The sequence below is a fragment of the Octopus sinensis genome, linkage group LG25, assembly GCF_006345805.1.
Source record: "Octopus sinensis linkage group LG25, ASM634580v1, whole genome shotgun sequence".
NCBI classification, from domain to species: Eukaryota; Metazoa; Mollusca; class Cephalopoda; order Octopoda; family Octopodidae; genus Octopus; species Octopus sinensis.
Genome location: NC_043021.1, coordinates 1,447,785 through 1,460,722, shown reverse-complemented (window position 1 = coordinate 1,460,722; position 12,938 = coordinate 1,447,785). Strand labels below are relative to the sequence as shown.

The 12,938-nt window shown below is 35.8% G+C and overlaps 2 protein-coding genes across 6 annotated transcripts in view; one reads left to right on the top strand and one right to left on the bottom strand.

Annotated features, from left to right (window-relative positions):
- The window catches only part of LOC115224254 (CDP-diacylglycerol--inositol 3-phosphatidyltransferase), a 31,814-nt gene extending 25,040 nt beyond the window's left edge, over positions 1 to 6,774 (top strand). For 2 of the 3 annotated variants that reach the window (XM_029795061.2, XM_029795060.2), the window contains 2 exons: positions 4,883 to 5,055; positions 5,865 to 6,774. In XM_029795061.2, coding sequence (XP_029650921.1) covers positions 4,883 to 5,055; positions 5,865 to 5,939 — 248 coding nt within the window. In that variant the 3' untranslated portion in view covers positions 5,940 to 6,774. The remainder of the gene's footprint in view (positions 1 to 4,882; positions 5,056 to 5,864) is intronic. The other variant, XM_029795062.2, reaches the window with a different exon arrangement.
- Positions 6,775 to 7,547: 773 nt separating this feature from the next.
- LOC115224253 (protein unc-119 homolog B) overlaps positions 7,548 to 12,938 on the bottom strand; it is a 60,327-nt gene continuing 54,936 nt past the window's right edge. For all 3 annotated transcript variants that reach the window (XM_029795058.2, XM_029795059.2, XM_036513305.1), the window contains exons 5-6: positions 10,700 to 10,872; positions 7,548 to 8,763 (exon numbers count right to left, since the gene is read on the bottom strand). In XM_029795058.2, coding sequence (XP_029650918.1) covers positions 8,633 to 8,763; positions 10,700 to 10,872 — 304 coding nt within the window. In that variant the 3' untranslated portion in view covers positions 7,548 to 8,632. The remainder of the gene's footprint in view (positions 8,764 to 10,699; positions 10,873 to 12,938) is intronic.

The window sequence follows — 12,938 nt, the reverse complement described above, 5'->3', positions numbered from 1 at the left end:
CTTTTGTATTCTAATGGAACTATGTCAGATCCTCTAAATAGTTGCTTGACTTGCTAGAAATAGCAGGCAAATTTTCTACAGATCAAACTTTTCTGTTCTAATGGACCAGTGTCATAACCTCCCAATATTTGCTTGACTTGTTAGAAATAGCAGTCAAATCTTCCTCAGATGACACTTCTCTATTCTAATGGAACAACGTCAGATCCTGTATATAGTTGCTTGACTTGCTAGAAATAGCAGTGAAATCTTCCTCAGCTCACACTTTTCTATTCTAATGGACCAATGTTATATCCTCTAAATTGTTGCTTGACTTGCTAGAAATAAGTCAAATTTCTTTCACATCACACTTTTGTATTCTAGTGGACCAACGTCAGACCCTCTAAATAGTTGCTTGAGTTGCTAGACATAGCAGTCAAATTTTCTAAGATCACACTTCTCTATTCTACTGGAACGATGTCAGATCCTGTATATAGTTGCTTGACTTGCTATAAATAGCAGTCAAATTTCTTCCAATCACACTTTTCTATTCTAATGGACCAATGTCAGATCCTCTCAATATTTGCTTGACTTGCTAAAATAGCAGTCAAATCTTTCTCAGATCACACTCTTCTATTCTAATGGACCAATGTCAGATCCTCTAAATAGTTGCTTGAGTTGGTAGAAATAGCAGTCAAATCTCCTTCTGATGACACATTTCCATTCTAATGGAAATAGCAGTCAAATCTTCAAACCTTTCTCAGAGTACACTTTTCTATACTAATGGACCAATGTCAGATCCTCTCAATTTTGCTTGACGTGCTAGAAATAGCAGTCAAATCTTCTGTAGATCACACTTCTCTATTCTAATGGACCAATGTCAGATCCTCTAAATAGCTGCTTGACGTACTAGAAATAGCAGTCAAATCTCCGTCAGATCACACTTTTCTATTCTAATGGAACAATGTCAGATCATGTATATAGTTGCTTGAGTTGCTAGAAATAGCAGTCAAATCTCCCTCACATCACACTTTTCTATTTTTTTGGACCAATGTCAGATTCGAAATAGTTGCTTGACTTGCTAGAAATAGCAGTCAAATCTCCCTCACATCACACTTATCTATTCTAATGAAACAATGCCAGCTCCTCTAAATACCTGCTTGAGTTGCTAGAAATAGCAGTCAAATCTTCAAACCTTCCTCAGATCACACTTTTCTATACTAATGTAACAATGTGAGATTCTCTAAATAGCCGCTTGACTTGCTAGAAATAGCAGTCAAATCTCCGTCAGATCACACTTTTCTATTCTAATGGAACAATGTCAGATCATGTATATAGTTGCTTGAGTTGCTAGAAATAGCAGTCAAATTTTCTTCAGATCACACGTTTCCATTCTAATGGACCAATGTCAGTTCCTCTAAATAATGCTTGACGTTCTAGAAATAGCAGTCAAATCTCCTTCTGATCACACTTTTCCATTCTAATGGACCAATGTCAGATTCTCTAAATAATGCTTGACGTTCTAGAAATAGCAGTCAAATCTCCATGTATTCTTATGCAACTATGTCAGATCCTCTAAATAGTTGCTTGACTTGCTAGAAATAGGAGTCAAATTTTCTTCAAATCACACTTTTCTATTCTAATGGACCAGTGTCATAAACTCCCAATATTTGCTTTACTTGTTAGAATTAGCAGTCAAATCTTCCTCAGATCACACTTTTCTATACTAATGGACCAATGTCAGATCCTGTATATAGTTGCTTGACTTGCTAGAAATAGCAGTCAAATCTTCCTCTGATCACACTTTATTATTCTAATGGACCAATGTTAGATCCTCTGAATTGTTGCTTGACTTGCTAGAAATAACAGTCAAATCTCTTTCACATCACACTTTTGTATTCTAGTGGACCAATGTCAGACCCTCTAAATAGTTGCTTGAGTTGCGAGAAATAGCAGTCAAATTTTCTTCAGATCACACTTTTCTATTCGAATTGACCAGTGTCATACCCTCCCAATATTTGCTTGACTTGTTAGAAATAGCAGTCGAATCTTCCTCAGATCACACTTTTCTATTCTAATGGACCAATGTCAGATTTTAAATAGTTGCTTTACTTGCTACAAATAGCAGTCACATCTCCCTCAGATCACACTTTTCTATTCTGATGGACCAATGTCAGATCCTCTAAATAGTTGCTTGAGTTGCTAGAAATAACAGTCAAATCTCCTTCAGATCACACTTTTCTATTCTAATGGAACAATGTCAGATCCTCTCACTATTTGCTTGACTTGCTAGAAATAGCAGTGTAGTCTTCCTCAGATCACACTTTTCTATTCTAATGGACCAATGTCAGATCCTCTAAATAGTTGCTTGAGTTGCTAGAAATAGAAGTCAAATTTTCTTCAGATCACACATTTCCATTCTAATAGACCAATGTCAGATCCTCTAAATAATGCTTGACGTTCTAGAAATAGCAGTCAAATCTCCTTCTAATCACACTTTTCCATTCTAATGGACCAATGTCAGATCCTCTAAATAGTTTCTTGAGTTGGTAGAAATAGCAGTCAAATTTTCTTCAGATCACACATTTCCATTCTAATGGACCAATGTCACATTCTCTGAATAATGCTTGACGTTCTAGAAATAGCAGTCAAATCTCCGTTTATTCATATAGAACTATGTCAGATCCTCTAAATAGTTGCATGACTTGCTAGAAATAGCAGTCAAATTTTCTTCAAAATCACACTTTTCTATTCTAATGGACCAGTGTCAGATCCTGTATATAGTTGCTTGACTTGCTAGAAATAACAGTCAAATCTCTTTCACTTTACACTTTTGTATTCTAGTGGGCCAATGTCAGACCCTCTAAATAGTTGCTTGAGTTGCTAGAAATAGCAGTCAAATTTTCTAAGATCACACTTTTCTATTCTAATGGAACAATGTCAGATCCTGTATATAGTTGCTTGACTTGCTAGAAATAGCAGTCAAATTTCTTACAATCACACTTTTCTATTCTAATGGACCAATGTCATGCACTCTAAATAGTTGCTTGACTTGCTAGAAATAGCAGTCAAATCTTCCTCTGATCACACTTTTCTATTCTAATACCAATGTTAGATCCTCTAAATTGTTGCTTGACTTGCAGGAAATAACAGTCAAATCTTTTTCACATCACACTTTTGTATTCTAGTGGACCAATGTCAGATCCTCTAAATAGTTGATTGAGTTGCTAGAAACTGCAGTCAAATTTTCTTCAGATCACACTTTTCTATTCTAATGAACCAGTGTCATAACCTCCCAATATTTGCTTGACTTGTTAGAAATAGCAGTCAAATCTTCCTCAGATCACACTTTTCTATTCTAATGGACCAATGTTATATCCTCTAAATAGTTGCTTGACTTGCTAGAAATAACAATCAAATTTCTTTCACATCACTCTTTAGTATTCTAGTGGACCAATGTCAGACCCGCTCAATAGTTGCTTGAGTTGCTAGAAATAGCAGTCAAATTTTCTAAGATCACACTTCTCTATTCTACTGGAATGATGTCAGATCCTATATATAGTTGTTTGACTTGCTAAAATAGCAGTCAAATTTCTTCCAATCATACTTTTCTGTTCTAATGGACCAATGCCATGCACTCTAAATAGTTGCTTGACTTGCAAGAAATAGCAGTCAAATTTTCAAACCTATCTCAGATCACACTTTCCTATTCTGCTGGACCAATGTCAGATCCTCTAAATAGTTGCTTGACTTGCAGGAAATAGCAGTCAAATCTCCCTCAGATCACACTTTTCTATTCTAATGGACCAATGTCAGATCATCTCAATATTTGCTTGACTTGCTAGAAATAGCAGTCAAATCTCCTTCTGATGACACATTTCCATTCTAATGGACCAATGTCTGATCCTCTAAATAATGCTTGACGTTCTAGAAATAGCAGTCAAATCTCCCTCACATCACACTTTTCTATTTTTTTGGACCAATGTCAGATTCGAAATAGTTGCTTGACTTGCTAGAAATAGCAGTCAAATCTCCCTCACATCACACTTATCTATTCTAATGAAACAATGCCAGCTCCTCTAAATAGCTGCTTGAGTTGCTAGAAATAGCAGTCAAATCTTCAAACCTTCCTCAGATCACACTTTTCTATACTAATGTAACAATGTGAGATTCTCTAAATAGCCGCTTGACTTGCTAGAAATAGCAGTCAAATCTTCAAACCTTCCTCAGATTACACTTTTCTATACTAATGGACCAATGTCAGATCCTCTCAATAGTGCTTGACTTGCTAGAAATAGCAGTCAAACCTTCTGTAGATCACACCTCTCTATTCTAATGGAACAATGTCAGATCCTGTAAATAGTTGCTTGACTTGCTAGAAGTAGCAATCAAATCATCCTCAGATCACAGTAAGTATGGAAATATATGTTTCAAATTAACAAAGCTACTAACCCTGACAACGTCTCTTTTATCACAATCTATCACCTGTTTAATTCAGCCCCTGCAAAACCACATTAAACACAATGCCCAATCGTCCCTACCAAGGACATTGACCTTCTAGAATTTTTTACATGCAAGTGTTTACCAACAGCGATTTAAATGAGACATTAATGGCATCAAGCTTATCAGTCCTTTACTCCAGACTCCATACAAAAAAAAGAAAATTAATAGTTCAAATCCCTGTAGCAACTTTGTCATGGATAATAGCTGCTACATGAACAAATACAAACGTATGGCAGGACTCTGTACGTGATTAAAATTGCACCCGACTGTTAGACAATGAATGAATTCAATCAGGGTTGATTGGGCATAAAGAACACATATGATACAAAAACAATGCTCTCTTGCTTCAATAATAGTTGTCTAATTTGACCTTACATGTTTTTTTCCACATATCTTTCTACAGGGTTCAAAACTCCAGCAGGAGTATTTACCATAGCAGGTCTGCATGTTTTTCCCATTCTACTGTATGCCCAAAAACAAAAGTTACTCAGGACAATATTAGGCATGTCTCTTTCTCAGGAAATGGTTCTTATCATGTTCTTTATGTCTGGCCGTCTTCTCTGTCTCATAGTTGAGGTAAGGGTTAACTGACATACTTTTCAAACTTTTAGCTAATTTTTAATTCTGAGGTATAGAACTGACTTCATGTTCGCATGTAAAATGCTGAACTTTGAACAAATTGCACCATCCCATTGGGTTATCAAATATTCAAAATATGACTACTTGAAGGTGGTACTGCTCTGCCATAAAGTAAAGTGGTTGCTGGTTAGAGAGGATTATTTTTAATTTGGTAACTCTAGTCAATGCAAATTTCATGATCCTGCACACATATCTTGAATCCCAGACAATGACATCTGAAGAGGAGAGCTAGAAACTATCCTCACCACCATTACTAATTGTGAAAAGAGCGTGGTAAAGTCCGCTAAATTTGTTTTAGACTTGAATGCCTTTTCCACAAAAGATTTTTAATCTTACATAAAATTCAAGTGTAACAGTCATCTAATAATTTTTGAAGCCTTAGAGGAGGTGTCCATGTTTCTAGGCCTTATAAGAGAATGAAAGATAATGATTTTTAAATCACAGACTCAAGCCAAATGTCCAAATAGTGGTCAGTTTGTTACAAGTTGATCATTGCTTTCTGCTGAGAATATGTTTATGTTCATCTTCAATTGAAATTATACAAGTGAGCACAGCCATAGTAACACTGGATAGTCAAGGGAGATATGACTAGGTTCACTTCATCTCCATGTTGAAGGTATGGTAGATGGAACACTTCAGTAAATAACAGTAAAACTATTGACACTAAAAATTTATGATAGTGAATTGATCTTTCCATCTCATTTAACCTGATGCTATATTACATTATAATCTTGATTTCCTTTCAGTTCTATTTCATCTACCAGCATGTAGAGCAGCTTTGCAGAGGCAAACCATACACTGGATCTAAACAAACTCACTGATAATGAGTTGTGGCGGCAACAGCATATTTCCTATCAAGTTATTTACAGGCTTTCCTATATGCTGAGATGGAATAAAGAGAATTATGGACATTATCAACAACAGCGTACAAGAGGGATGGTATAGACATGAAGAATGATAGTTGGGTGAAAATGCCAAACATTGCAACTATAAAAGAGCACTAAAGATGGGAGAAATCTCAAAGCAACTGAGCCTACTAATAGACCAACAAAATAGAGAAGCTGTGTTAAAAAATTACCTGTCCAATTCATAGCAGCATGTAAAAAAGCTAAAAGTATATATGTGAGTCAGTAATGTCCCACATTTCTTTAAACACATTATTTCCTCTACCTTTGTCATATTTTCATCGTCAAATATTTAGAAAGGATTGAATCACATGGACCTTTGCTTCTCTTTCACAATCAAAGAAAAATAATTTTGATATTGTAATTCTTTTCCTTTCTACAAAGGAAATAGAAACTCCATATAAAACAGAGAATCTGTTGGATTCCAAACAAAACTATAATAAAAGGTGTATAGAGCTACTAAAGAACTCAAGTTCTCATATCATGTACAGAATACAGTTGCACATTTCACCTACCAAGCATTTTGCTACTCGTACCAGAGGAATTAATCAATTTTACTAAAATGTCTGAAAATGGATTGTAAATATTGGATATCTTAAAACTGAATTCCTACAAGCACTAAGAGCCTCTCTGTTCTAATATTGACTTTGTCATGCTTGCACAGGTCACCCGTTTCCATGCAAGAAAATATTTCATTAAGGTCAGGTATTTTAAGAAAGTAAAGTACACTATTTGTGGGAAATGATAATGTTCAAAGGTATTGAGTCTTCTCTAAGTAGTTTAGTTACAACAGGAATAACAGCAGAGTGCTATATAAAACTAAATGTGATAGGAGGAGGAAAAGTTGTTCTGGAATTAAAAATATTTATGTGCTAAAGAGGGCCAAAAATTGGACTTAATCTTTTTAAATACTCTAAAAGGAACATAGATTAATGGGTACTGTCTGTCAGAATAAAAAAAAACTGTCACACAAAGTAACAAAACAAATTAAGAGTGTAACCAACAATTAGTGTCAAATATATGAGAAAGGGGGGACTGAAAGACAGAAGAGTAAAGTAATTATCAGAGAAAAGATAAGAACTGCAACATAGTAAAAAGAAGTGCATGCAAGTGGACTACATTATTGTTGTAAATGGCTAAAAATGAAATGTTATGTACCATTAATTACTATGCAAAAGAAAAAATATGATGACAAAATATTTTCTCAGGACACAAAGTATTATTGTTTATTTGCAGGAGTCTAGTCAGTTGATTCTCCAGTTAATATAACAATCATATATAAATATATATATACCGGAGTAAACACATAAATGTGAAACAAGGTGGAAAAAAGAGTACTCAAATACCAGGGGTAGAGTAATATGCTTTATTTAAAAGCAGCAGAAACTCAACAAAACCTGTTACTCGGAGTTTCACGTTCCCGTTCGTCGGACAGTTTTTGTTGAATTTCTGCTGCTTTTAAATAAAGTATATATATATATATGTGTCAGCATGAACTAGAAATGGTTAGTATAAATAACACTGTAAACTTTGTCTATTTCTTTATTAAATGCTCTAGTTAACCTTCAAGTTGACTCCATATTGCTGAAATGGAAAGCTGTCTTGTGCTGTGTGTGTTTATCAATGGTTTACGAAGGGTAAATTGTTAATTTCTGTTGTGTATATGTAAATTTAAATATAGGAGTGTGTGTGTGTCTCTGTATTCTGATTTCTTTCCTTATGGCAATAACAACAAGAAAACTGTAGAACAAAAGTGTGTTGAAGTGGGGATGGAAAGAAGAATGGAACATAATCAGAATGTTGGTACGGTAGTTGGGAGTGTGTCCAATGATGGATGTAGTCAATACTACAACAGCTACTGACAGACACTATTTCACACCAGTCATCATCACCACCTAATTCTACAACACTTTTGCCTTCGTACTGCATACATACTGGAAATGTATAATAAATACATACACACTAGCATACAAATACATTCAACTGTGCAAACATATAGAAACTCCAGATACACTTGCATGTGTGTGTGCATACTGTACATCTACAAACACCTTGAACCAAAAATACACTGGATAGATCTTTTTCATATACCTGAAGTAGTATAACTATACATTAACATACAAACATAATAGTAATTAGATGATTGTTCTTATAAGTATACCACTCATTGAATCATAATATAAATGGCTGAGTATTCCAGAGACACTTGTACCCTTAATATAATTCTCAGGCAGAATCAATTTACATAGTTGACACTTTGAATTACTAGCATGGTTCATCCGATGGGCTCCTAAAGTTTCTGTCTATCCAATTTCTTGCACAAGGCTTGAATTGATCCAAGGCTTATAGTAAAAGACGCTCGCTTGATACCATGCAGTTGGATCAAACCCATACACACACCAGCTATGTTCATAAACTTGTATATATACACTAACACATAAACATATACATTCATACTACAATGTTGAATATCATATCCCACAGCAGCCTGCATAAGGCAAGGCATAAGATATGATGGGGTGATGAGGGCTTGGTGAAGGTTTATGATCAGTTGGTAGAAATCCAAGAATGTATAGGCTGCGGACCAATACCATGTGCAGCCACTGCATCTATCTCTGGTTGTCTTCGTCCCACATGCCATTGTAGGCATAATCTGCTTTGTTGTGCATGATCAACTTGTTTTCGACAAAGTAAAAACTATCCGATCTTGTGTCATATGGACTTCGAATCATATCTTCAACTGGAAATAGAAAACAAGTACAAAGATAACTTTAAAAAAAACCTATGATACTTTTTAAGATTTATTGAGATATTACAAAGATATACTTGATGTTTTAATCTATAAATACTGACTAGGATATTTTATAAAAAAGGAAGGCTGTCGATAAAATTAGTACCAAAATGCCAATATTAAAAGTTTCTGCTTCGCTAATGAGTTCATAAAAATAATATTGTCATTTATCTCCCATACATCCCAAAATAATTTAATCAATCACTACTGTTCTTTTTCCTTACCAAATAATTATTTCTAGTTATTTTTTAAATACTTTTGCATGAAATATATTAACACTTAATTATTAATAATACTTTGCCTTAGAATTTGGCCTATACCCATAAGTCCTCATTATCATCAACATTATTTAACATCCAGCTTCCATGATGGTAGGGGTTGGATAGTTTGACAGGATCCAATGAGCCAGGGGACTCCAGTGAGCTCTAGGGTCCACTTCGGTATGATTTCTACAGCTGGATGTAGAAATCCTTATTAAAGGTATATTGGGGGCTTTTCTTGTAGCACCAGTACTTCTGAGGTCACCAAATAGCTTGCAAGACAAAAAGGCCACCTCAATTGAGTGTAGTGGCTTTATGATAGGTGTTGAGAAGCTAAAGGGGCATGGATAGGTGTCTTGCTACAGGGAAGATACATTATTACCACATTTTATATGTGGGTAGGAGTAACTGGAAAGAAAGATAAAGATGGTGGAGTAGGAGACAGAATAAAAAAGGGTGGATGGGTGGGTTCACAAGAGTGAACAAGGATGGAGGTGTGGTCAATAGTAACCACAAATTGGTAAAGGATGGTGAAATAAGTGGAAGTAGAGAAAAGATGGAGTAGCAGTATAATAAAACTAGATAACTGAGAAATAGGGGGATGATGTGTGGAGAGGGTGGGTAAAGTAGGGAGAGAGGGTTTATCTCTGTGAAGGTAGATATAGCGAGTGACAGGCAAGGGTTAGTCAATGGCAGTCATAAAATGTCACTTAGGGGAGAAAATTGGTGATCAGTAGAAAGGGATGATATTGAGAATGAGGGTTGGCTATCAAATGAAAGTGGCTCACGAAGATGGATAACTGGTAGCACAAAACGGGATGAAATATGTTCTGTGAAAACTGATGACCACTGAAATCTAGTGGTTACAAGAAGTTGCACAAGGAATAAATCACCCGATTCCCATGGTCTGTTCTTTGAGCTTTACAAATATGTCAATACATCTACCGCAACTGACAGCAGAAAAAGAGAATTCTTAGTTCTATGAGCCAGGGTGTAGAAGCACTACTGAGAAAGAACACCACCAGCAGAATGTTGCAGATGACTCTTGACCCATAACTCTGCATTCAGCTGATGTTAAGATTTTAGCCAAGGTGTTAGCACAGACATAAAAATTTGTTGTCAGTGAAGTACAAATGTGCACAACTCCTAACACCTATCAATGCCAACTTCTGCCTCATGCAGTACATCATACAAAAAGCTAGCGTCTGAGGAGATCTAATCAACCTGGATAACTTAAAAGCATTTTGATAGGGTTTAGCCGTTTTCAGAGGCTGGATCACTACAATGGATCTCTTGGAGCTATTTCTCATAGTTTACTCCATCAGTTAAACTGCACAGAATCTGATTCAATCCCAGGCAGACAGAAACTGGAATGAAGTTCTGGTCCACCTGTTATTGTTTGTATTAAGCTAGTTTGGGTAGAAATTTATGTAAATTTTATGATAAATTGCTGGTAGGTATTGTATTTGCAATAAATAGATTTATTAAATTGTTATAAGATGTGTACTTAACAATATGTTTGTATTGAAAATAAAAGTAACTGGTTGTGTCAAAACGCTGTCACAATATTATACAGATTGAATTAAATTGCTTAGTATAAGAGATGGCAACAAAGTAGTACTTACTTTCATAGTCTGAGAGAGCTGGGAATTCATAAATATGTTCACAAGTGTTTACACTACTGGGAATGCAGAAACCAAAATGAAAATCAAAACTTTTCAGTAGCTTTTCCCGGAAATAGTGACGTTCAATCATTCGGAAATCTTTCACTGGTTTGTTGCCGACAACAAATTCTACACTAGAAGAGAAAACAAAAATAAAAATAAATAATTCCTTGTTTTTCCCCATATTAACATGACATTAACAATTTGGCTTAAGTGAAAGGTTGAAGCTCTGTTAATAGTCATTGAAGGAAATTACTTGGGTGTTTCCTTATTTTTCAACTAAACTATCACATCACAACAGATTTATTGGTAACTCTAGTGATTTTCAGAATTTTTCTTCGAAAGCAAATTATATTTATATATATATATTTTTCTACTAGCTGCTGGATTTGAGATGCTGCCCAAATATGTTGTACTGTCAAATCTTGCTCAGTTTAGGGTTCAATCCCACTTCATGACCTCTTGAACAAGTGTCTTCCACTATAACCCCAGATTGACCAAAGCTGACAGCAAATCAATTTGGTAGATGGAAAATGAAAGAAGCATATTGTGTGTGTGTATAACAGTGCTATACTTATCTTGAAGCATTGTAGTACATAATTAGAAAATGAAAGAAAAGCGAAATAAAGAAAACCTCTAACAATGCAGAAAGTTTAACAAAAAAACCTTTACATTTCATTATTTTATTTAAACTGCTTGGTGTTTGGGTTCACAGCAGCAACTCTCCCACTGTTGGTTATGGTTGTTGTGATGTATTTTCATGCGGTGGTGGTGGCATATGTTATGTTAGTTGTAGTCACAGTGATGTATTCATAGGAACCTCTGGCCCATCTCCAATCACGTTGATTTTTGGGTTGAAGTGATGGATCAGTATAACTTCCTTGAATGAAGATTTTCTGGGTTCCTCTCTGATGCTTGTATGGAGGTGTCTATCTCTTTGGTGGTGTTGCCACATTTGGTTAAGTCCATTTTCGCTTTCCTGGGCAGACATGCCAATTCCTTCTCACCCAACACAAATCACCACATTAAAAGAACTTAGTCTATTTTCCCTCTGACAAAAGCAGAGAAATTTGTATCATAACACAGCACACATAAAAACTTAGTGTTCCAATACCTACTAAAAATCAGCCTGCTGTGACCTTTTCATCCATTACCAGTTGGCCCTCCCCATCAGGATTAAGATAGCCTGAATACAAAGAAGATGCAATGACAACACTATCTGAAATGCACATATTGTTCAGTTCCTAAAAGTACTTGAGACCAAGAGATACCCGATGGCTGTTGTTAACTCTATATGTGAATACAAGCCATATAAATGTGGAAAGAGAGATATCTCTAAGATTTGCTTCTTGAAGATACCCCACTTTCATAAGAGGACCACCACAAAGTCATCTGTAGGGAGGGCCTTGACATCCTACAGGCCCATTCAGGACCATCACTATGTAAACACCTATCAACAAAGCAGTCACATGCAGAACAACAACTCTGTACACTGGTAAACTGCCCTACTCACAACACATGTGTCAACATACATACATAGAGTACTATATATGGTACTCTAAATGCAACAACTATTACACCGGTAGCATGGTCCAACTGCTCCATGCCTGAGCAAAGGAGCACCGCACCAGATGCATTTTCCTTCCACAGGTACTTAACCAAATGCAGCAGCACCAAAGGGACAGAAACCTCCATATCAGCCTTGAAGAGGAACACAAGAAGTCTTAATATCAAAAAAGCTAAATTGATCTACTGCCTCAACCTGAAAACCAATAGTCAATTGGAGATGGGCCAGTGGCTCCTATGAATACATCATGGTAACTATGACCAACATCATAAAATCTGCTACTAATACCACCTACCACTACCACCACGTGAAAATATGTCACAGTAACCATGACCAACAATTGGAAAGATGCTGCTGCCGCAAACCTAAACATCAATACAAGTCAGATGTAATTCATTGAAACAGGTTCTCTACTGCTAGATGCCCTTCTTCTTGCTATCACCTGTTTCCAAATAAAGTAATATTTTCCTTGCAGCCAGACACGTTGTCAAGGTAACGAGACACAAACACAGACATTCTTTTACTTGTTTTAGTTACTAGATTTTAGCCATGCTGTGGAACCATTTTGAAGAACTGAATTGATTACATCAATAACAGCCCAATGATGATGATGATGTGTTGTGTGTGTGTGTA